Here is a 25,069-nt window from a genome sequence, read left to right as displayed (position 1 = left end):
TATTCTCATTAATCCATTTCTCTCATTGTTTAGCAACCTTATAATTCAAGGTTAAGTGTCGGGTGTCATATTCAGTTCATTCGAGTTGGTGAATTGATTCGAGTTGATCCATAAAATGTCCTAAAACCGATCCGATCCAACAACCCGTGTACCACATCCTACTTCAAACAAGGATGTAACTTAGTTGACTTAAGAGTGCCCGTTGAAGTGCTAGAAGAATTTATCTTCCACTTTGAACAGCACTTTTGAGACGTCAATATAGAATTATCATTTGGGCAAATAAGTCTGTATCTTGTTCCTTGACGTGAAAGTTTGGTGGATGTTACGAAATATAATAATGGTAATACTTGAACCCACAAATAATCCTAAGAAAATTATGGAAAACTCCATAACCAACCTTATATATTTTATATTCAAGTTACTTTCATCGTTTATTCAAAATTTCCGTGGACACATTTTTAAATGATATCGACACAAGGACATTTAGTTAGTATTACAAAAATCACAAAATATGTAATGTGTATATATATATATCACTAACATAAGCATGACATTAATATTAAGGTAAAAATACTATTTTGACCTCTGTACTTTCAACTTTGTTCATTAACGTTAAATATTTGTTATAATTATCTGTGAGTGTTCGGCCAACTTACGTACGTACACCTCGACTTAAGTGGCTACCGTTGTTTGAACTCACTCTATAAATTCTTTAGAATTTACTTTAGCCATATTATGGGAAAAAAACCATCCTGTAGCCACGTGTTAGACGTCCGGGGATGCGTAGGCTTGGTGTCACAACCATACTAGTAGAGAGTAGGTTGTGACGCCCACGTAGTGTGCAAGTGTCAGCGACAAGCATATGTCGCCCATCGGGCCATGACGAGGGCCGAGAGAGAAGGGTCGTGATGCGACCAAGGAGGATGGTGCGTCACCTAACACACCATATGGATGTGCTCAAGAATGCCTAGAGAAGGCGTATGCAGAATGCAAGGCGAAGGCGATGTCAGTGGTGTCAGTGACAAGCTCAACGGGGGCCAGTTGGGGCCCCGGGCTACGACCCTAGAAGTCGGGGTTCCGTCGAGAGTCTGGACGAGCGGCTTTAGAGTTAGATACATATTAGTGAAATATGTAAGCACGCCAAGTTTCGTGTCAATCGGAGTTCAGACGTGCGTTCTACGTTGGCGAGTGACTCCTCGCCACTTTCGACATACATGCCTGTCAGACCAAGTTTGCCTTAGAATGTACTTTAGGGGGAGGCATGGTGTTGGCTCTCCACCACCCCTGGGCCATGTCAGGGCTTAAGTGAGCCACCCCATGGCACATGCGTGTGTCATGGCGAGGGCGAGCGTCTACAAGACGAGTGTCTTGGGCGACTTCCGTCGAAGATAGAAAACTCGAGGACAGTGTCGGGCGGCACGGGTGTGCCGGCATTGCGCCTCGATCCGTGTGTCGGAGGTTGCACCACGGGGGTCCCTATGCGGTACGGTATGCTCGAACGACACGACACGAGCGCAAGAGTCGTCGTGCCACGATAGTGTCCGGATGGCTGGATGTCCGGAACGTCCCGATCATTAACACAAGCACATGGGTCAGTTCTCGGTGTGCGTGCCCAATTGAGCAGCGAAGCCCGATGACATCCCGATGCTCGGGGTGACATCTTAAAGTACCGGTGGGTACCCGGTAAGTGAGAAAAAGCTAGTCTTGGCCCGGTAAGCGGCAAGACTCATCCCGGTTGCCAAGTTTAGTTATTCCTTGTCCGGAAGTCGACAGGAATCATCCCGGCAGTACCCGGTGAGGCCGTTTAGCCCGTTATTGACTAGTTTCTCGGCAGGAATGGTCTTAGAGGCGTCCGTTGGGCCCGATAAGCTAGTTCTGACATAGTTAAGCGGCAGGAATCTCCCGGTTGTACCCGGTTGGCGTTTTGAGCTCGTTCTAGCCCCGTTATAGGTCAGAACTCATCCCGGTAAGGTCCTGGCTCATCGTAGGAGCGGGACGGTCGAGTGACCGAGAACCAAGATAGTTGAAAACAAGTTGCGACGTCGCGTTCAGAAGACCTTGGCCTAGAGTAGAGGCAAGGTAGAGTCGTGGGGCTTGGCCTAGTGTAGAGGCAAGCCGGCTAAAGTCGCGTTAGAGTTTAAATGCACGTACGGGCGACGTGCATTGCCGAGTCAAGTGAGAATTTCGCTGCAAGTGAAGCTCGGTCGAGGGAGAAAGAACCTCGCCTAAGGTCCGACGAAGCCACAAAGGGGCGCGAAAAGTGGATTGGAGCTAGAGTTCCTCGTAAGGCTGGCCATGGTCGAGCTTAGATCATGGCGCCGCACGGTTGAAAAATGTACGACCGTGACACTTGGCAGCACCAGATCAGTCAAGGAAACAAATGCCCATGCCACACTAACCCTTGCGAGATTGAATGCTAGAATCTCGACCCTCTTACCTAACTAATTCAACGCCTGTCACTTATAAAAGAAGAGGGTAACCATTCACTCTGATATATTCGTGTCTCTTTTGAGATATACAATATACTAACTTAAGCATCTGAGTGCTAACCTCTATTTTTCATGACACTAGCTACCTAGCATAAGGGATAAGCTATTTTACTTGGATAGGGCAAATCTAGGCACAAAAACAAACTCCTTGGATCAGGACACTAGCTACCTAGCAGAAGGGATAAGCTATTTTACTTGGATAGAGCAAATCTATGCACAAAGACAAACTCCTTGGATCAATAGGCCCAACCAATGATGGTTCTATCAACATCAACTTTTATCTGATATTTTCATTATCAACATTTTCAACTTTTATATGATATTTTAATTATCAACATTTCTATAAAAATTGATACTTCGACGTTTTCATCGACATCAACTTTTAAAATAATCTTGTAGTGGCGGGTGATGTTGAAGCAGAGACCAAAAGAAGCCAACGTTAGACAAATGGATTAAGGTTTTCATTGTTTATGATAGTTACCCTAACAAAAGACTATATGGCCTGAAAACAAAGCAGCAATTCCCTTTTTGTCGCTTCTGCAAATTACTTCCAAACCAAATTTAGTCAAAAACAAAAGGCAAACAAGACACAGGAAATCAAAAGATAGTGCAGTCGTGCAGTAAAAGAAAGAATTTTATTTATTTATTTGTTCCCCCTTTTATTTTTTATTTAATGATCAAATAAGAAAAATTGAAAATGGAAAGGGTTGACTTTATCAAATGGAACGAAAAAGGAACTAGAAGTAGCAAACTTCCCTATGAATACGGCCATTGTACTTTCATTTTGTTCCATTAAAAAAAAAAAAGAAAAGTTGTTTCACACGTGGTAGGACTGTAGTTTTGTTGTGTTTATATATTCATAGAAATCCAATAATTTTCTCACCATTTTTCTCTCCATCCAAACACACCCTTATAACTACAACCAAACATTACACAAATTAGAACACCCCAAAATCTATTCTATTATTTGTTCTTGTTTTGTTTTGTTTGGTTTGGTTTTGTCAGAATATATTATTGTTGTTGTCGTTGTGGGGATCGGATCGGAGAGTCATGGAGATGTTGTTTGAGGTGCGGCAGCCGGCGGAGGAGACCACGGCGGAGAGGAATATGGGGTGGACGGCGGAGGAAGATCAGAGGCTTGAGATTGTGGATTTGAGTGGCATTTCTTTGAACTGTTTGCCAAATCCTTCTATCAATTTGGCCACCATTTGCAAGTTAGATCTCTCTAACAATAATCTTCAGGTACTCTCTCAAAAAAAAAAAAAAAAAAACTTTGACGAATGATTTATTTTTATTATTGTTATTATTTTGTTTCGATACTATTTTAAAGAACTACGGCGTGATTGGTTCGTGAAGATAACTAACACCATTTATAAATGTACCTTAATTTTGAATGAAAGATAATTTTCATTTTATGAAGATTTTTTTTTTCAATACTTTATAATGAACTATGATCCTCTTATTGATTCATAAAGATAATTGCATCATGTAAGTACGTAGTAATTTTGAGCAAATAAAATTTTCATTCTTTGGAAAACAATATTTTTTGTTTTCAATACCTTTTTATGAACTATGATGATACTTTGATTCATAAAAATAATTACACCATTTTGTAAGAAAGGAAAGAAAATCTTTTTAGAAATAGTTATTTTATGTATATTCAACATTTTTTTAATTAAGGATTTATTTGACATGTCTTTGGGAGGAAAAGTATTTTTATAAATGAAACACTTATATATAAATACTTTTGGAAGAAAATTAGTTAAATGTTTTGTCCAAAAATACTTTTTATCTATTTTTAGAATTTTTGACCACTGAAATTTTAAAATAGGACTTTTTACTACTTTTTAAAATTTTAACCCAACACAGTCAATTTCTTAATTTATATTTTTTTTTCGGAAGGCTTAATTTGTATTTTTAGTCATCTATAAATACTTAAAAATCTATTCCAAATATGTTCGGAAAGTATCTTAAAAACAATATTCAAACAAGCCCTTAAAATTATATTTTCATTTATTTAAGAAAAATAAAAGACATAAATACTTAAAAATCTATTTTTGACAAAAAATAAAATTCTTGAATTAATAGCTCTTTGAGATTTTATAAAATAATTATATTTTTTGTGTTATAAACCTTAAAAATACATACTATATTTAATATTTTTACAAAAATGGGCTTCCAAGATAAGGTCTTTTTTGTTTTTTTGTTTTTTTAAATTTTAACAATAGAGAAGCTTTTGTAAGATAGAAAATAAAATATAGGAAATAGGAAATAAAAAAGGTGATGGGAATATGGGTTTTAAGCCCATCTTAAACATGCCTTGTTTGGTTAAGATATATATTGATGTCTTCTACGTTCGAATTTCATCCTCACATATTATTGTACTAAAAAATTGTTATGTGGTAATGTTTTTTCTTTTACTATTTTTCTATTTCTCAAGTTTAAGAAAAACGTTTTTAAAATTATATATGAACTTATTTTAGAAACATATCTCTAAAAAAAACATGGATCAAAAAATTTATTAGTAAAATAATTAGTATCGTTCTCGGTTCTCGTTTCTTAAAAAATAAAAAAGAGAACAAAAAACAAGAAACGAAAGCCAAAAATAAAAGCAAAAACGTCATCCACCAAATCATAATTTGATTCTTAATATATAAAAATGCCCTAGACAAAGATAATTTACTAATTAATTTCTAACAATAGATGGTATAATTTTTACAGAGCATCCCAGAATCTCTAACAGCAAGATTACTAAACATCATCGTATTAGATGTACACTCAAATCAGCTGAAATGTCTTCCTCACTCTATTGGTTGTTTGACTAAGCTCAAGATTTTAAATGTCTCTGGAAATCTCATCTCTATGCTTCCTAAAACTCTTGAGAGTTGCAGGTTCGTTTTTCTCCCTAAACATGTCCTAATATTCATGCTTTAATTGTTTCTAAAATTTCAACATCTTAAAAAAAATATATACATTTTACTAAATTTTATTATATATTTTTTTATCAAGTTAGTTGCGATGAAATTGTTTTTTTTTTTTCTCTTCTAAGCATGGTGTTGTATTTTCAAATTAAAATAGATAAGGAATAAATGGGGAAAAAAGATGTTTCTAGATAGGTTATAAAATTAACAAACCAAAAAATAGTTTTAAGAAGTTAATCTATAAAATAAAAGTTTCAATAATATTTAGAAAATACACCCACAAAAATTCAAAGTTGGATTTTTCCCCCTTTTGAAAAATATTTAACAAAACATGATTTTAAATCTTGGTGATTATTTTGGGAGGGGAAGAAAAGAAGGAAAAGAAAATAGTGATAATTGAGAAGTAATTAAATGCATCAATTGACATAGGAAAAAGTAACAAAAAAGTAAATGTGACATAAGCATTGACCTCAACATGAGCAAAAAAATAGTGGAATATTAAACTAATTAAGGCCTTACAAAAATTAGGTCAAGTGGGTGTAAAATTATATGAAAAGCAAATAAAGATAATGGCATACATCATGATTAAACTTTGACATTAAAATTATAAAAAAAAAAAAGAAAAAAAAAAACTTAAAGTTAGTGTATGGTGGGAGCATATGCCATATGCCTCTCATCATTTCCCCTTAGAATACATAAAAATGTTTATAAATTATAATGGTCCTAACATAAATAAAATGTTGTGATTTGTATACAATGAATATTAAATTTTGTCAAAAATATTATATGTTGAATAAAAGTATAGGGGTTTGTACTTATCAACCTAACTCTAAAAAATATTTATATAGAAAGTCAAATTTTCAAAATAGTTATAATAATAGTTGGGATTCTACGATCCCACGTTGTTGTCTTTAAAAAATTTTATGTTTTTGTCTTTGTACAAGTAATAGCAATATATCTTTAAAAAAAGAGCGAGAAGTAGTGGGAAAAAGCCTTGTTTTGAGAGGAAAAAAATGGAGAATTATAGGGTTGAATTTAGTTCACAGCAAAATAGAAAGGAAATATTCTTGATCAACAAATATGTAACTAAAGAGAGATATAATTATGATAATTTACACTTTTATTTTCGGGTCGATTTGTTCTTTTGAGTTGTCTGATGATTTAACCTCTTATATGAATCTGACATTACTTTTTCTTAGTAGTTTATAAAGTCCTTTGTAAACGTTTTTTGTTTTTTGTTTCTGATTATTTATTTTAGTTTCTTGTTTTTGGTTTTCTCTTTTTTAATAAATAGAAACCGAACTGTGTTGTGTAGCTATTTTTTTTCTTTATTTTTTTTAAAAACATAAATATGTTTTTGTTGATTTTTTGCTCCGTGTTATCTAAAATTTTAAAATAAAATACTTTAATTTTTTATATGAAACTTAGTTTTTCTAAATTAAGTATTCAAAATTTTATGTTATATTTATTTTTTAAAATATTTATTATGCATTTTATACGTCAGTAATAATAAAATAACGCTTTTATTTATGATTTGAAAAGATCGGGAAAGAAATTTGATTTTGTTGTTTCTAAAAATTTATACACAATTTTGAAAATATTTATTAAAAATGAGAAATTAGAAATAAGAACAACTACGCTTAAATCTCAAAGACTAGAAACGAGAAAACAATAATGTTACCGAATGATTCTAATGGTAAAGTGCTAAATATTTTAAATTTTTTAAATATCACCCACAAAAAATAAATCATTATTGATACTTATGTTCATGTTAGAGATACTTCTGATTTTTTATTAATATTAATTAATAAATAACACTTCTCAACCAAAGTTTATGAATCTCATGATTATTAGTAAATAAACTCTAAAGCTTACTATTAGTTTTTAACATATAGGTGATACACCTGATATTTTATTAATGCCAACCCTCTCATAGAAATATGATCTAAAATTTAAATTTTGATCGTAGTCTCTATAATTTGACACGTTTTGAAAGTAGAAGAACCATAACGAACGGGACTTAAACAAGTTTTGTGGTTGATTTTGATGCAGATCCTTGGAGGAACTTAATGCAAATTTCAACAAGCTAACAAAGCTATCAGACACATTAGGGTTTGAATTAACAAACCTAAAGAAGCTGTCTGTAAACTCCAACAAGCTTGTTTATTTGCCACACTCCATTTCCCACATCACTTCCCTTAGAATCCTTGATGCTCGTTTGAACTGCCTCACCTCTCTCCCTGATGACCTTGAAAACCTAATCAAGCTTGAAGTCTTGAATGTCAGCCAAAACTTCCACCACCTTCAAGCTTTGCCCTATTCCATTGGCCTCCTCTTCTCTCTCGTGGAGCTCGACATTAGCTACAATGGAATAACCTCCCTCCCCGACTCCATTGGCTGCCTAAAGAGGCTCCACAAGCTTTGCGTCGACGGCAACCCCTTGTCGTCCCCGCCCCCGCTCGTGTTCCAGCAGGGCCTGCATGCAGTCAAGGAGTATCTGAGCGAGAAGATGAATGCGGGGCACCGGAGCCCGCGGAAGAAGAAGTCGTGGGTCGGGAGGTTGGTTCGTTATGGAACCTTTAGCGGTGGATATGGCTACTTCAAAACTAGTGAGCCGCGTGAGGATCGGGAAGCCTTCATGTTGTCTCAGTATCGCTCCATCGATGGCCTCACTTCACCGAGGTACATGGCGCCAGGAATGTTCTCCCCACGTCGCCTCTTCTCTTCTCGAGGTTAATTATTTCACTAGATGAGGTCAAGAGTACAGTGGAGCGCAGGACAGGAGTCAGGAGTAATAGCCCCTTTTAGTTCGTCTTAGATTTTTAAAGCTAATTACTTTCTAATTTGCTCCCTTAGAATGTAAAATTTTGTGTCTCTTTTATGAAAGTTTTTGGCCTCTCCCTCCTATAGGGCTCTTACATGTATCAAAGCATGTTACTTTAGGAAGAGAGATTAATCTTCATGTTATCATCTTCTGATGTGAAGTCTATATAGCTAGAGGAAGTTATTGCTAAAGTATAAGTTGTGTATCAGACTATGGATTCTAAGATATGTTTGTAGCCTTCTTTACATATATTGTAGTTCATATTATAGATGTAGCTAACCATATGAAATTCTAGTAGTGAATTGAAATTTTAAATCTTTTGGATACGTGAACTTTTCTAATTCACAAATATTTAAAACCCGCAAAATTCAATTGGGTACAACCTTAAGGAAGAGTTAGAATAAAATTACCTTGTTAATCAAATACCAAGAGGTAAAAGAGAATTAATTCCCTACTAGTTAACACTCCACAAAAGGGGTCGATAAAACCCAATAATTTGAATTCTTACCAGCGCACTCTTAACTGGCTTGAAAGAAACAGTTTAAAAGACAAAAAAAAAAAAAATAATAATAATAATATCAATTAAAATTGATCTATCCGCTTTACCACCTAAATGATAAGCTTATATATGATATATCAATATCCTAATTTAGTTGGTTGGTTAAAAATAAGAAAAATAACGAATTAAAATAATTTAATTAAATAATATTAATGCAATTACAATCCAAAAAAAAATAAAGAAACTCAGGCTCTCATTGGCCAAGCCTTAACTAAAAAGAAAAATAAAACATCAAAATTCAAATATAAAAAGACCCTATTCGAAGGTATATGTCAATTATTGCTGGCTAAAAAAAAAAGACCCTATTCCACGTGTGAATAAGTCCTAATAGTCTCATGTGCAAAAGATAGAATGTTAAATTGACATCATCATCAAGATTTATATCTCTAGTGGAAGTTTGATGGCGGAGTTTGATAGAGGCTTCTTGATTCATATCATAATGATGAAAATGGATGACGAATATTTTTATAATTTTTTTTTTTTACAATATGTGGGGTGGATGATCGAACGTATCATCTCTTAGTTTGAGATATATGTCAATTACCGCTGCGATATGCTCACTTTGACTTATAAAATTAATCTTTTGGTTAATTAAATTAATGTCTTAATTAGATGTCAATAGTTTTTCTTTAAAGTCACAAAGAAAAACAATGAGCTAACAAAAAAAATTTCCTAGAGCTACTACCTTTTATTCACAAAGTCGCTTTCCAAATTCTTCAATCTAATCTTCAAAATCTAGAGAGATGAAATGTAAACCAAAAGAATCAATGGGAGTTTTATTTTAGTCATTTTTTTTAGCTTTTTGATAAAACCCTTTTAGCCAAACATATAGCCTAAAGAATAATTGAAAGTTTTAGACTCTCTTTTGGCTAATGGTTCTAAAAGGCCAATGTTTCCCTTCTCAATCATCCATGAACTCATACACAAGAAAAATTCCTTTTTTTTTACTCAATGAGAAGTAGCATATAATTCAAGGAAGATAACTTATTATAATAATAATAATAATACCTAAAAAGGAGAGTTGGTTTGGTGGGGATTCTAAAATAAGTTTAATTTGGAGGGAATTCACTTTCAAAATATTGCTATTCCAAAATCCTTACGAAGATTGAGAACAGATGATACTCAAAGGTTGGCAATTTCATAACATTTTAGGAAAATACATATGTAGTTAAATTTAGGTTTAAATATTAGTTTGGTCGGTATACTTTCAATTTTTGGTTTGTTTTAGTCTTGATATTTTTTAAATTTTCATTTTGGTTAATGTAATTTCAATTTTGGTCTATTTTAGTCATTGTATTTTGCAAACATCTATTTTGATCTCGATACTTTTAAAAAGTGGTCATTTTGGGCCTTATTTGAAAGTTTTTAACACAAATTCTATACCATACAAAGTTTGGCTACATGTCAAGAAATTTATCAAGTGTAGTTTCATGCTAAAAATTGTGATAAAAAAAATGAAGGGACCAAAATAGTCATTTTTTAAAAAATACAAAGGACTCAAACGGACATTTACAAAGTATATGGACTAAAACGGACAAAAATTAGAAGTGCAAGAATCAAAATGAACATTTTAAAAATCCAAAAACCAAAACAAACTAAAATGGAAAGTACTAGACTAAAATAGTATTTAAACCTTTAATTTAACTATGTTGTAACTTGGAAATACTTTTTTCTTCTTTTTTTTTCTAACATACAAGAAATTGAGAGTATGCAATTCGAAGCTCCAACTTCAAGAGAAGGAGTAAATGCCAATTAAAACCGGACAGTTGGAAATACTCTTGTAAGAAGGTATCACAAATGAAGGTATTACATCTAAGTCATATCTTATTTGGAACTTGTGGAAAATTTATGAAATTTTAAAAAGAACCCAATACGTCGAAGGTTTTTGTTATGGATGAGAAAGTTCCTATTTTCTACCATTCAAATTCGCTTTATTTAAGTGATTCAAAAGGGGAGGATATAGATTTGGGAGAAGATATCTTATACTGATGGCCTCAAGATTCCCATTAGTTCCTCTATAAATAGAAGGAAAACACTCATAGTTTAGGGGACACTACAAGAGCCACACCGGTTTTAGTGTTCTTATTTTTTAGGTCTTATCGATCCCTTTTATTCTAGAAGATTGATGCAAATTTGACGAAATCCCAAGAGGCCAAATTTCTGCATCTAACCGTTTTATTTTTTCATTTTTCTTCCTTTTGGAAGGCTTTTTTACAATGTTCTTCTTCTAACTAATTCCAAACTTGGAAATGAAAGGTGTGCCTAAAGTAGAGAGCTATAGTTATTATTTTCTTATGAACATCCTTTTAATTATTTTACAATCAAAGTGAGTATACTATTTGTTTTTGTTAAATTATAAATTTTAACCCTCAAAGTTTTCAACATGTTAATTTAATTCTTGATTTAAAAAAAGAAATTGACTATGCCCCTAAATTTTCTTATGTTTCTATTTAGTTCAGGTTAGTTGATATCATTCTCAGACTTAATATATATAATTATGCTATTATATTAGTAATAGTTAAGTTGAAGTGACGACGAAATAGATAGCTAGTTAGCATGTCACGTTATGATATTGGTGATCGTGAATAAAATAATTTTTTAAAAAATTATGATGTAATTTAAATTAAAATTTTACAGACGAAATAAATAAAAGGTTCAAAATTCATTGTACATTTGTTTTTACATGAGTCTGAGGGATTTCAACTATAGATAAAGATTTCAAATGAAAAATAATAATAATAAAATAAAATAAATATGCAAACTAAAATAGTTCGAATGTTTGCATAATTGCTTATTTAACTGTCTTTAAACTTTTTATTTTCCCTTTTTTTCCCACTAACATCCAAATAAATTTTTTTAATTACGATCGTTCAAATTTTTTTCAAAATAAAGCATTTAAAATCAGTTACAGTATTTACTAAATTTGAAATCATTTCCAATATTTTAAATTACAATTAAAATTATTTCTGCAACTTTCTTAATTTCAAACATAGGGTCAAATGTTACATTTCTCATTATTATCCATTTGTATCCCATTTTAGTTTGGACTAGGAGTGTAGGTCAAATAAATAAAAACCAACCAAATCAAATTGATTTAGACTCTTTAGTTAGAGTAGGAGTATAAATCAAAGTTAAAAAGTAAAAACCAACCAAATCAAATCAATTTGAACTATGCTTATCTATCAATTAAAACATACGATATTTAGGTAACCAACATTGCAAAACTCGTCCTCGGATGGGAAGAGGGGAGAAACCCAGCTATGCACCCCACGAGGCTCAAACCGGAGAGGGATATCTCCATTGGACCACAAGCCGTCCACCGGTGGTATCCATTTTTCTTATAATGATAGATATCATAACCAACACACTTACACCTCATAATAATACTCTTTGTGCAAGATATTGATGCAATTTGATTTACTTACATAGTTCAGTCGATTTTTTTGGCATCCCTTTTTTCTTTTTCTTTTTTGTTCTTCTCTTTTTGAGTACAAGGCATCCATTTTTCTTATTGATATGTAGCATCTAATTTTTGTTAAAAGAGTGATCAAACCCAACCACACAATAATACTCTTTACAACAAAATGCACAAGAACATGATTTGAACTCGAAGGTAGGTGTCATCCTATCATGAGAAATGAGATGCATACTTCTCGTGTTGTCCACCACTAAATTTTGTTGAGTAGGAAGAGAGAGGAACACAGATAGAGGAATGACACGATGTGAAAGTAGGCATAATCCTATCTTCGAGAAATGAGATGCATACTTCTCTGGCTACCCACCACAATTTTCAAAAATTTGTTGGTTAGGAAGAGGGAGGAACACAGAGGAGAGGGAGAAGAGATTTTCCGTTTTTGTCAACAAAAGAAAAATCTTTCATAAAAGAATTTAGTGGTTCCTGCTGAATCAGAAGGGAATTTTTTTCTACCAGAAATATCGAAGCCAAGCCAGAAACAGAAACAGAAGCTTTTCCCATTCCAAAGACAGAACTAAAATATGTTGGGTGCGGCTTAGCTCTCTTCTTAAGGCAAAGCTGATATTAGAATCATAGTCAAGGACAGAAAAGCTGATATGAAGAAATCTCAAACCACCCTTCCCCGAACCAAACAAGAGCTACAGAGATCAGTTCCAACCAAACCGAACCAACCGACCAACCCAACCATAACTGCACCAAACCAGTTCAGTTCAGTTCTATTCTGCCTTGCACAGATTAAGATAAAACCAAGGCCCACAATGAGAAAACGCAGATTATAATTGGCATTTCCAGTCACTCGTCCAGAAGAATACTACTTGGCAAAAGAAAAATAAATGCTTATTCGCCTTATTATCCTCTCAGTAGTTAACTAGAAGCAATTATTTGGTATACAAGGAACAACAAGTACCAAATAACAAATACCAAAGACTACTTCGCATGATGAAGAAACTAAGAAACTGAGGTATAGCCATATTTCAGTCATTACCAATCCTTCATCCCATATCTCAGTTCCCAACTTATAACACCACTATTTGGCATTCCTGCTCTATGGACCAACTTATACCAAAGACTGAACCTTGCATATTAAACCACAAAATGGTAAATAAAAGAAAAAATAAAAACGTCAGCTGTTACACTCTCCCTCACCACCGAAACTCTGCCTCGGCGCTCTTTCACTCATGCTGAGAAACCATCTTCTTCCACAGCCATGTACCACCGGAACCCTTGGGAAGGAAAACAAGAAAAAGGACCAGGCACAAAACTTCATAATGAAAGCGTAAAAATGAAAACTGATCATTTAAGCTAGAATGCAATTGGGGCATCAATTTCAAGTTCTCAACTCAATGCATCAGAATCTTCATTCTTTTTCAATGGTTGAGTTCATGAAAGTCAATATGACAGCAAAGCCCAAACGAAGCAAAGTAATTAAGAAAAATCATTCAATGACAAAAATTTGTAGGCCTTGGCACTGCAACTTCATTACCCTATGGCAAAAAGCTTCTAAGTAGTAGTCTTAGATTTCAACTTCTTCAAACGCTTGACAGGCAAGCTTCTTACTCCTTTCTTTGACCTCATTGCAACAGCTCTCCTTTTTGTCCTTTTAGTTGCAACGGGGAATTCCAAGATAGGACCTGGAGGTATTCCTTTCTTAAGTGCACTTCCCCTTGGAGTAACAGTGGGGGGAAGTCTCAAACTTTCAGGTGGCAAGGGATTATGGGGTTTCCACACTAAGTTATTTTTCATGGAAAACCTTACCTTTTTTACGCTCTTCTCTCCACTCTTTGCAGCTGCATTTTCTTCAGCATCAACTTGGCTGGGAAGTACTAAACCATGTGTTTGTTGTTGTCCATCGGCATTCTTAGCTCTCTTTCTCTTCTTAACCGAACCATTGGCTGATACTACAGGGCCTACAACACTGTCTTCAAAATCAGCTTCCGCAGCAACCCTCTCAAATTGCATCTGAAGGTTTGATATCACAGATTCATCAAAGTTTATCATATTTCCATCACTAATCTGTTCATTATTAGAATTCTCACCGTTAGCAACTATATTCTCGTTGTCCTTATTCATAGGAGTATTTTCAGAAACAAGATCAGAAATACCATTCATGGTCTTCTTCGCCTTCTTTGCCTTCTTAGCCTTCTTCTTCTTGCCACTGACATCAGTGGCCTTTTTATTCTTCTTTTGCTTTTTAAGCGCCTTATCAGTAGATTCCTCAGTGACATCTACGTCAACCATGGAAATATCTGAAGGAGCCTCTTCTTCACTGGAAACAGGAACCAAAGTGGGTACTTCATCCCCATCTTGCTCATGAAGATCTGGAATTGAAATCTCAATCCCCGATGAAATAAAATCCTTCTCCAACTTCTGATACTCTTCATGCAGGGCAAACAGTACCTTTCTATTCCCTTGACAGCACTCAGGTGAAGAACCCAATTCATAAAATGTACTTGAGAATAGATTTGTCAATGAAAGTGTTCCATAAACAACAATATCATCACCAGAATCAACGTCATCTCCACATTTTCGATGCTCGAGTAACTGCTTCCCCATTTTCAGTAATACGTCAAAAAGATTAGACTTAATTTTTCCCATCAACACTTTATCCGGCAGTTTGGCCATGGAAAGAAGGAATGGCTTGAACAGGACATCAACAACCTCCTTCCGAAGAGGAAGAAACGGCCTAAGTTCCTCAAGGAACACAGAAGCAATATGGTAATTAACACCGTTTCCATGAAACTTATCATCGGTGAAAAACACCCTTTCTTCCAAAACTTGAATCAAACGACGACACAGTTCCAAATCCCACGAATGCTTCTTCATCAAAGCAAAAAACTGGTGCAAAAATCTGCGAATCAAAAGGTAAAACTTATCTAACCTGAGCGCATCAATGCCGGCCCATTCCCGACGCATGGTAAGAAGAAAAACAGAGAAGTATTGAACAGCAAGCGGGAGGTCAAGATGGAGGAGCAGAGCAGAGAGGCGATTAATAAGCTCGGACTGAACAGGAAACTTATCGGCATGCCAAACGCAGTAGAAGAGACCCTTCCATAGCTTCTTCATATCGCCATCGGAGAGGCTCGTTTGAATCGGAAGCCATGTCTTTACAATCAAACGGAGGGTCTTGTCTCTGGTCGCCTTGTTGGAGGACGCCAAATGCTTAATCAGTGAAGTAAAATCTTGATCTCCTTCAACCAACTCCTCCATTTTTTCACAACAAGCTCGCTCCCAGATTCACAAACTGGGGAGGAAATCGGAACAAAAACCCAAAATTGGCTCCAAAGACGAGATGGGTGTGAGGAAAAAGGATTGAATTCGGTGAAATTGGAATTTCCCAGAGCGGCGAACGGCGGCGGTTTGAGAATTTTCTCTCCCCGTGTTGCTGAATACAGGCGTTGAGAGAACCCTAGATAGTGTTTGGGGGAGGTTTAACTCAGTCGTTTATCGTATTCCCCAACCAAAAAAATAAATAAATAAATAATAATAATAATAACAACAACATTAAAGAAAAAGTGTTAAAAAGGTATAAAATTATATTATGGTATAAATACTTAAAAGAAAAAACTTCGCTCTTTTTTTACAAGACACGTGAGGGGAAGGAGCTCAATAATACTTTAACCGAGTGAAGTTTTCTCCAAATTCTTAATTCGGAAAAGGAGTGAAAAGTGTACATAATTACAATTTAATTTCTATGATTTAGGCTTAGTCTCATAAATCAATTTGATTTTTGATAATATAATAAAAATAAAACTACAATTTTATCATGGTCGTGGATGCTGATTTTTGGGCAATTGCTACGTTAGTGTCGCGAATGCCTTCGTCTTCAAGGTCTTGGTTGTCTGCATATAGAAATTTAACACATGTGTAGTGTTCTCTCAAATGCACTCTCATGCTTAAATTAGAACTAGTTTTCAAAATCTCGATGTCCATGAAAATGTCGAGGTCCCGATTTAGAGACATGTCGATGTCGATGGATATTTCGGGAAAAATAATGGAAATTGTGGAAATTGATAGAAATTTTTTGAATTAACAAATAAAACTCGAATGGTAGCTTAATTAGCCTATAATTGATCACCTTTAACCATTAAATGTAAGAATATGACCATTTTACTTATGAAAATGTCGATGTCGATGAAAATATCGAAAAAAGATTTTTTGATTTAATGAAGATGGATGGAAATTATTTGAATATATAAAGTAAACTTTAATTCTAAACTTTTGACTAATTCTTTGGTGTTTTTTCATAATAGGATTCATTTAGAAATGAGATAATTACCGACTTGGTTTCCAAACACATTTCTAAATTCTAATGAACTCATACCTATTTACTTTTTACCTACTTCTCTTTTCAAATTTGAATTTACACATTTTTCGAACATATTTTCAAATCAATCATCAATCCAACTTTCCAATAAATTTACACAATTTTCAAATACCTCAACTTCGTGATTGTGTCATTCATCCAAATTATCTACCAATGGGATTCATATATGCTTTCATATTCTGCTCATTTGAGCAACTACCTTCAAAATTTTCAGTGTAGGATGACCGGGGAGAACTATTGTAATTTATATCAAAGTTATCAAGATAGTGCACTAGATCCTCCGAGATCATCTTTTTTGTATTAATTAAGTTACCTATTCTACTTCATGTTTCACCACTATTTGTATATAATAATATTTTATTTTTAAAAAATTCTAAGATTATTTCAATCTTTATATATGTCAATATTTCACATATATTGTTCAATTGTGTAGGTAAGGACTAGATTAGATTAGAAATTATCAATAAAGTAAATTACAAATCTTATTAGTTATACTTTATACAGTATTAAAATTCGAATGTTTCATTGAACAGACTAAAATTACAATCATCGAGGTTGTGATAAATTATAGATTATAGTGGCATAGTAAAAAGAGAATGAAAATAAAATAACCTTAAAGAAGAAGAGGAAAAAAAAAAGACATGTCGACATTTTGTCTACATTTCGATGTGTCCACGACATGGGGGGAACTCTGGTTAGAACTCAAATTGTGAGCAAATGAAGTAGGAAGTCATGCAATAAACTTGAGGGTGAGAGTGGGTGATGAATTCTCACGATAAGTTGTGTAAGAAAAGACGACTCACCTTGATTAGGGTTGCTATTCTCCTTGTATATAGAGAGAAAGAGGGGTTTCGCATGTGTTATCCAAACACGAGGGAGTGGTATGTCGCGCCTGGGGTTCATGGGGACCATGACATCCTATTTTCCCCTATGTACCGCAGATCGGGGGTGTGGCGGCACCCTAGGTGATTCTCTAAGGCGTATCGTAGTTTTGGTGTATAAGGTATCGGCACCCTTTCCCGCTAGCTATCCTTCGTATGGGAGGTCCAAGTGCACTCAGGATTGGTCTGGTGCGCTCGATCTCTCATGGTTCTTCTTTGACCCTGCCACATCTTTGAATGGGCTTATAACACGTGGCATCTACTGAACTGTTGGATTTCAGCTTTCCAGATATTTACACATGTGAGATCAATCTCCACATCATTCAGTAGATGGATCATTGCTTCATGACAATTTGATTCCACCACAATGTAGGTATTGAAGTTTGGGTGAATGACTCTCAAACCCTCTAAATTCACCAACATTTCAAGAAATTCAACACTCTAATACTTGAAGTTTTTATTCTCGTTTTGATTAAAGATCCCACAAATTTGAAGTCATTCAAAATCCTGAAGTATCGAATAGATCGTTGAAGGAAACTTCTTTGTGCATCCGCTTTCATTATTTCCTCTCCAATTAATTTCCACCCTTCATTCCCTCAAACCTCGATCTAGGGGTCCTTATTAAAATTAACAGTCCTTAGATCTGCTTGAGCCAAAAATTCCCAGCCATCATTCCCTCCATTCTTACATCCTTAAGCTTGCTAAAATCACTCTAAAAGAGAACCTCCATTATTGCATATGTTCGTTTTGTTCCATTTTCCAATGAGCGATAATTTAATTTTGAGAGATTAGATTATTGCTGTGAGTGCAAAATTTGAATCTTGGCTCCGGACCAGCTATCACAAGACAATTACCTAACCCTTATAAAGATTCATGGGGTTCCATCTCAAAATCAATTAGCAATGAGAGGAGTAGCCCATGTCTATTATAAACCATTGTTAGGTCTCTTCTTTTATCAACGTGGGATCCTTTAACAACCCTACACCCTAGAATTTAGGTTGGCCCATTTAGATTAGCCATGATTGTTATTTTATTGGGATTTTGTAATAAGGTGTGGGAGCATGTTCAGTAATTTAATGCTGAACTAGAAAAAAGATTTGTATTGGTTGATCATGGATTGATGAAAAAGGTCGCAGTAGTTTGATCTTAAATAAGTGAAAAATATCGGTATAGATTGGATTATGAACATGCAAAAAAAAAGTTCGTTCTTCAAGAAAAAAAGGGTGATCGATCGATTTGATTCTCACCAACAAAATTGTTGTCGTAGTAAAATATTTGAGAAGAAATCTTGGACGGTGAAGTAGGGATTTTCAAATCAGAACTACTGATATCATCTCTCTTATCTACACATTTTTATTTCTATTGCACAATTATTTTCAGTTGTTAGATTGCAGGCTAGTTATTTTAAAGTTCAAAATAGAATTAGCATTGATTAAGTTCCAAAAAATTTTAATTTAGTAACAACTTTGTTTATCCTCCCTAGTCTTTGCAATTCTCCCAGAACAGGAATCCAAGTAGAGAACACTCAAAAATATCAAGACTAAAATAGGTCTATAATTAAACTAATTACATATGTGTAGCTTTAATTTACCGATGCTAACTTGAATGTAAGTCAACTAATTAAGATAACAATTATCTCTTTCTTAAAGCTGTATATTAAAATTTTCACACCATTGTTTTATTTGTAATACCCTTCTGGCTAGAATGAGTGTTTTTTTTTAGGCAAAATATATTTTTGATCCTCTAATACTTTTGGTCCTTGAGGTTTGAGGTAGGTGTCTAATTGGTCTCTGAAGGATCAAGGTTTCAAAATGAACACTTTTGATCCTTCAGGTTTAAAGTATGTGTCAACTTGGTCCCTCAAGTTTTAAGATGAACACTTTTAATCCCTAAAGTGTGAGAAATAGTTCTAAATGATTTTTTTTTACTGTTAATTAACTAATATTAAAATGATGTGACAAATTGTAATTAAATTGTTTATTGTAGTTGCTGATGTGACAAATTATATTAATTAAATAATATATGCGTACGTGATAGTACTTTCTGCCTCATTTCCTCATCTTTTCCTCTCTCTTTCTCTTACCATTTTCTGGCGACCACCACGTCTTTATGCTGCTACCATCCGCCATTCATACCGGACATATATCATTTAATTAATATAATTTATCACATCAGCAACTACAATAAACAATTTAATTGCAATTTGCCACGTCGTTATAATATTAGTTAATTAACAGTAAAAAAAAATCAGGGACCATTTAAAACTATTTTTCAAAGTTCAGGGACAAAAAATGTTTATTTTAAAACTTCAAGGACCAAGTTGACATCTACTTTAAACCTCAAAGACTAAACATGTTCATTTTGAAATTTCAGGGACCAATTAGACACCTACCTCAAACGTCAGTGACCAAAAGTGTTCATTTTGCTTTCTAACTCATATGAGTATGAGAATATTTATTTCAACAAATTGTCAAACAAAAATTTATGGAAGGGTAAAATTCGCGACACATATGAAAATTACAATATTTTTCGGATAAGTGTAAGGTTTTATACATTCCTAATTTTAGATTTAAAAATGATATTTCCCATTCATTTGTGCGTCGGTAGCCACTGCATACAAATCAGAAATTGCAACTGAGAATTGGAAATCATTCCATCATTTAAAACTCTTGAAATTTGCCTAAAGAAAAGTAATGGCAACATATAAGGTTGATTTTCGGCAATAAGAACAAGTGTTAAAATAATAATTATTGTTGAGATACTTGTGCTTAGATCGAACCGAAAAAGGAAAAATGGAGGAATCAATGCCCGAAGAGAGAATGTTGATGTTGTATTAAAAATTCCCATATTTCTAAAAGTGTTTGCCCATGATCAAAGCTTCGTTTCCATTCCACTGCCCACTGCTTCTTCTTTCTCTCTCTCGCCTCCAATGGCCGGCTCCTCTCTCCCCACCAATCCATTAGCCTTCGCCCCCATTTTCTTCCTCCTCGTCCTCTCTACATTCATCTTCTTCACCAAGCGAAACGCCGAGGTTTTTTCCCTCTCTCTCTTCCGAGATCTCTCCTTCCAGACCCCATTTACCGTCTCTCTCGTTTCTCCCCCTCCGACGGCCCAACCCCACATTTCCTTTTCTGATTTGGGTGCTGATTCTTCTGCCCTGAAGTCTTTACGCAACTCGTCTTCGCGGGAATCGGTGCTTGAGGATAAGCGCTCGGTTTCTGCTGTGGGAGCTGGCGGTGAAGCTGATTTGCCCATGGAGGGATTGAAGAAGTGTGATCTTTACATGGGGACTTGGGTTAAAGATGAGCGCTACCCGATTTATGGAGTGGGTTCTTGTCCGTATGTTGATGAGGCTTATGACTGTGGGAACAATGGGAGGGCTGATTCTGAGTATACCAAATGGCGGTGGAAGCCTTATGGCTGTGATCTCCCGAGGTAGATGCTTCTATGGTTGGTAAATGCAAATACGAGGACTGTGGCTTTGATTGATTTTAATTTTGTCAGTTACTTTAGTTGCTTTTGAGTGGATGCATCTTCCTTTGAATGGCTTATTTGATGTGCAACTTATGGTAGACCAGCATGTTGATATAAGCTAAGGAAGAATGGATTTCAAGGACGAAAAGTATAGGAAGTTTAAACGCTATTGAATGTAAGTTTCGTGGTGTGGGAGATGAGATTTCAATGGTGGAAGTGATGGGGTCTCATCTCATTGTGTGCAAGGCTAAATGCCAAAGAAGGTTAAAGCTTTTACGTGATCGTTATTTTTGAAGGATTAATATAGGTGATATAATTCCAAAATCCCCCTTGCCTGGGTGGTTTTGTCTTTGTAAAAGGAATCTAGAATTACTTAGTGCCCCTTTACTGGGTATTGCAGGACTATACTCCTGGAATGCTTCCACATAACAATTCTCTTTCCTAGAAACACTAACGGCTCTTTTCTTCACATGCTTTGTTGGACTTCTTTCAATGTTTTTTTTTTTTCTTAATAACTGGGGGTCAGAGCTCACCTATATTCAGAAGCACCTGCTCTAAGGCCCAGACTCGGGAGACATCAAAGGTTTTTGGTATTAAGCTAACTGAAAGGTTCGAACTCGAGACCTCTAAACCAGTATGACCAAAAGATCCCAAGTCCTTACCAATCGAGCTGCCCCTTGGAGGCTTGTTAAACTTCTTTCGGTTGGAAGGAGATTTTATGGATTAATGTTTTTTTAACAATTATTTAGAAGCTTCTGGTCTCAAATGAGTGGAAGATATTCCAAGATGTACACATAGGCTAGTTGGATAATTATGGGATCATATTATTCTTTTTGTTAGCCTCCTTTTGGAGTGGCCTCTCTAGAGACTTTTTCTTTTCTTTTTTTTTTATCTATTTTTTTCCCTTCAATAGTTGCCAATCCCCCCTCTTGTGTACGAGATTTCTTATGCCTTGGGTTTGTTGGATGACTTGTCTTCGCCCCATAGATGTTGTACCTATGTTTGTTTACTTTTTTATTTTTCCTTTTTATTTATTTATTTATTTTAAATGAAGCTTGGTTTCTTATATATATGTATATATAAGAAACCAGTATGAGTTAATTCTTGTGATTGAGTATTTTACAGCAGTGTAGATTTTGCATGTCTACTAAGAAACGTATCATCTTTTCACTTGTAGCTCAGATTTAATGCAACAGACTTTTTGGTGAGACTGAGAGGCAAAAGATTGATGCTCGTTGGAGATTCTATGAACCGAAACCAGTATGAGTCAATTCTTTGTCTCCTTAGAGAAGGACTTCAAGATAAGAGGAGAATGTTTGAGACCCATGGCTATAAAATAACTAAGGGAAGGGGTTACTTCGTCTTCAAGTTTAAGGTAATAAAAAAACTTGCAATGATATGTCTTCTGCAGGTTAATATATATTTCTTGTCATGTTTCAAAAGAAAATGTAGATTTCCTCTCGTGAATATATTCTTCCGTGGCAGAATGATTTGTGTTACTATGATTATCATTATGTATTATATTAAAATCTTGCGTGCTAGAGGTCTTCATATTTAAGAGAAAAATGGATTAGGATTAGTTTTTGCAGGGGTATGGGTTTCACATAGCCAATGTTTTGTTTGGGAAATGGTTCGTTTGCATTTTCAGAACTTTATACAACTTATAGAAAGAACACTAAATGTTCTTGATTTCGAATCTGCTCGTTTTATCGTGCTTGTTCCTAAACATGTATTCTTAAGTGGTTGTAGGCACCATACTTGGTAAATATTTCCTTACATCCTTTATTCTTGACAAGTTTGACTGCAAATAAAGAAGTGCTATCATTTCATTCAAGTCTGCTTTTGCTGCTACTGATAAGTAAAATGACTACTTTTTTTGGAAACATTTGGCAGGATTATGACTGTACGGTGGAATTTGTGAGATCACATTTCCTTGTGAGGGAGGGAATTCGTATAAATGCTCAAGGAAACTCAAACCCTACTCTATCAATTGATCGAATTGACAAGAATTCTGGACGCTGGAAGCGAGCTGACATTCTTGTGTTCAATACTGGCCACTGGTGGACTCATGGAAAGACTGCTCGTGGGTAAGAATTTAACTTCTAATTGCATAAACGCTACCTCCTATTTTGTTGGATTTTTCCTTAAATGATCATATGGAGATCTGTTGTGCTTGCGAACAAACTGACAAACACAATACTACATTGCCATGAAATGGACTTTTATATGGTGTTATAACACATAAAAAGACCAAATCTTATCTTGGGCCCTAAACTTCCCTGCTTATTCTATTTTAGTATCTAAACTTTTAAACCTTCCATTTTAGTACCCCAACTTTGCACTGAAATGGTCTTAGTCCTTATTAACTTTTTGATACATTATTTTAACAAACAAACATGCCTGATGCTTTTTATGGAAAAAATTAATAGACAAGACTTTTTATTCAAAGTTAAGTGACAAAAATAGAACATTTGAAAGTTTGAGAACTTATATAGAATGTTTGGAAATTTATGGACCACAATAGAGTAAGCATGAAAATCGAGGGACCAAAATAGAATTTGAACTTGCTTAAAATTTGTAATAAAAATAGGAAAACTGATGCTTCAGTGTAGTTTATTGATACAATTTGATGATGCAGGGTAAATTATTATAAAGAAGGTAATTTTCTTTACCCGCAGTTCGATGCTGTCGAGGCTTATAGACGGGCGCTCAAGACATGGGGAAACTGGATTGATAACAACATAAATCCAGCTAAGCAGTTGGTCTTCTATAGAGGATACTCTTCTGCCCATTTCAGGTGAAAATTTCATTTTCCTGTTTTTATGAAAACAGCTTTGGATAGATGGATATTTTGATGAAATGCTGGAAAGATATGGTATGGTGGGAGAAAGGTTGTTTGTGATTATGCCTTGAAAACTGACAAAGTAACTTAAAAAGTTAATAATATAGTATTCAACTTAAACTTTTGAGTTCAACGATAGTTTAGCATGGTATTAGCGTGGAAGAGATCGTGAGCTTAATTGATATTAATAATTCATGAATCACACTCATACCAGAGCCTTAAGCTTTTGATGATTAAAAAATTTTGTGTGAACATTCTGATTCTATGTCTACTTGTATATTTATGTGTTGAACTCTGCAAAACAGAGGTGGAGACTGGGATTCAGGAGGATCATGTAACGGCGAAACTGAACCAGTCTTAAGTGGTGCCATCATCGACAACTTTCCTCTGAAAATGAAGATAGTCGAGGAAACGATCAAGGGAATGAGGGTTCCGGTCGTACTTTTGAACGTTACGAGGTTAACCAATTTTCGCAAAGACGGTCACCCGTCAGTCTATGGTAAGAATCGGACCGCTGCAAGAAAGGTTTCAACGAGACGGCAGGACTGCAGCCATTGGTGTCTCCCTGGAGTTCCCGACGCCTGGAACGAACTTATTTACGGCACTCTAGTTTCTCTGTCAAAAAGATCCAAGTCCATCTAGTTGAGCAACAGCAACATTCCTCTCTCATTTGGGAAAGAATCCAAAATGGTTTCCCAGAAGAAGTTTCACCTGGTGAGGCTGCAGCTTGAAGGCCAGTCACAGCTCCTTGAATGTTAGTCATGTCTTATTTGCTTTCTCCTAGCTGCTCTCTTCCTATATTTATATTACTTTTACCCCCCAAAGCAAATGTTTTGGTATAATTTTATATATTAGATATGCAAGGCAGGAAGGCTTTCTGAAGATCTGTTTTGGTATAATTTATACATTATATATATGTAATGCAGTTGGTAGGAAGGCTTTCGGAAGACGTTCAAATGATAGTGATAACTTTCAGACGACCTTACTTGAACAGGATCTGTTCTATGGATTGTAAAACTATGTTCTTGAATTCTAAAGATAGTGATTACTTTGCATAATACACACCTTTCAGTGTCCAAGTGAGGTCATAGTTAAATAATATTCTAATTCTACAAAGAAGTTAAACTTATGACCCAGAGTTATTTTATTACTATGAGCTAAGTTTAGATAAACATGTTATCGTAGGTATTATTTTGATTTTTCTTTTCGAGTACAACAAACGTGGGGGGGAGATGAAACTTTCCACTTCTAATCTATGCGTGATCCTAGGATCAGATTGT

General features: G+C 34.8%; 3 protein-coding genes across 4 annotated transcripts; 2 read left to right on the top strand and 1 right to left on the bottom strand.

The window, feature by feature from the left end:
- Nucleotides 1-3,362: 3,362 nt before the first annotated feature.
- Nucleotides 3,363-8,532, top strand: LOC111018211 (plant intracellular Ras-group-related LRR protein 6). The gene is made up of 3 exons (XM_088127860.1): nt 3,363-3,731; nt 5,211-5,380; nt 7,463-8,532. Exons 1-3 carry the CDS (start codon nt 3,540-3,542, stop codon nt 8,145-8,147), a joined length of 1,047 nt encoding a protein of 348 aa, XP_087983986.1. The 5' UTR covers nt 3,363-3,539; the 3' UTR covers nt 8,148-8,532.
- A 5,005-nt stretch (nt 8,533-13,537) lies between these two features.
- On the bottom strand, nt 13,538-15,719 carry LOC111018204 (ribosomal RNA processing-like protein). Of its 2 annotated transcripts, XM_088128218.1 has the most exons (2): nt 14,305-15,719; nt 14,087-14,227 (listed from the first exon to the last, which is right to left on the bottom strand). In XM_088128218.1, the coding sequence occupies exons 1-2, from the start codon at nt 15,473-15,475 to the stop codon at nt 14,217-14,219; spliced, it is 1,182 nt and encodes a 393-aa protein (XP_087984344.1). In that variant the 5' UTR covers nt 15,476-15,719; the 3' UTR covers nt 14,087-14,216. The 2 variants fall into 2 exon arrangements, with proteins under 2 accessions (XP_022149903.1, XP_087984344.1); XM_022294211.2 differs by having other exon boundaries at nt 13,538-15,717.
- A 4,482-nt stretch (nt 15,720-20,201) lies between these two features.
- Nucleotides 20,202-24,868, top strand: TBL5 (TRICHOME BIREFRINGENCE-LIKE 5). The gene is made up of 5 exons (XM_022294112.2): nt 20,202-20,908; nt 22,130-22,322; nt 22,841-23,034; nt 23,586-23,744; nt 24,095-24,868. Exons 1-5 carry the CDS (start codon nt 20,403-20,405, stop codon nt 24,429-24,431), a joined length of 1,389 nt encoding a protein of 462 aa, XP_022149804.1. The 5' UTR covers nt 20,202-20,402; the 3' UTR covers nt 24,432-24,868.
- The last annotated feature ends 201 nt before the right edge of the window (nt 24,869-25,069 follow it).

The sequence above is a fragment of the Momordica charantia genome, assembly GCF_013281855.1.
Source record: "Momordica charantia cultivar OHB3-1 chromosome 8 unlocalized genomic scaffold, Mcharantia_2.0 BLBB01000008.1, whole genome shotgun sequence".
NCBI lineage: Eukaryota > Viridiplantae > Streptophyta > Magnoliopsida > Cucurbitales > Cucurbitaceae > Momordica > Momordica charantia.
The sequence above is the reverse complement of the archived record's forward strand: the minus strand, read 5'-3'. Positions and strand labels throughout refer to the sequence as shown.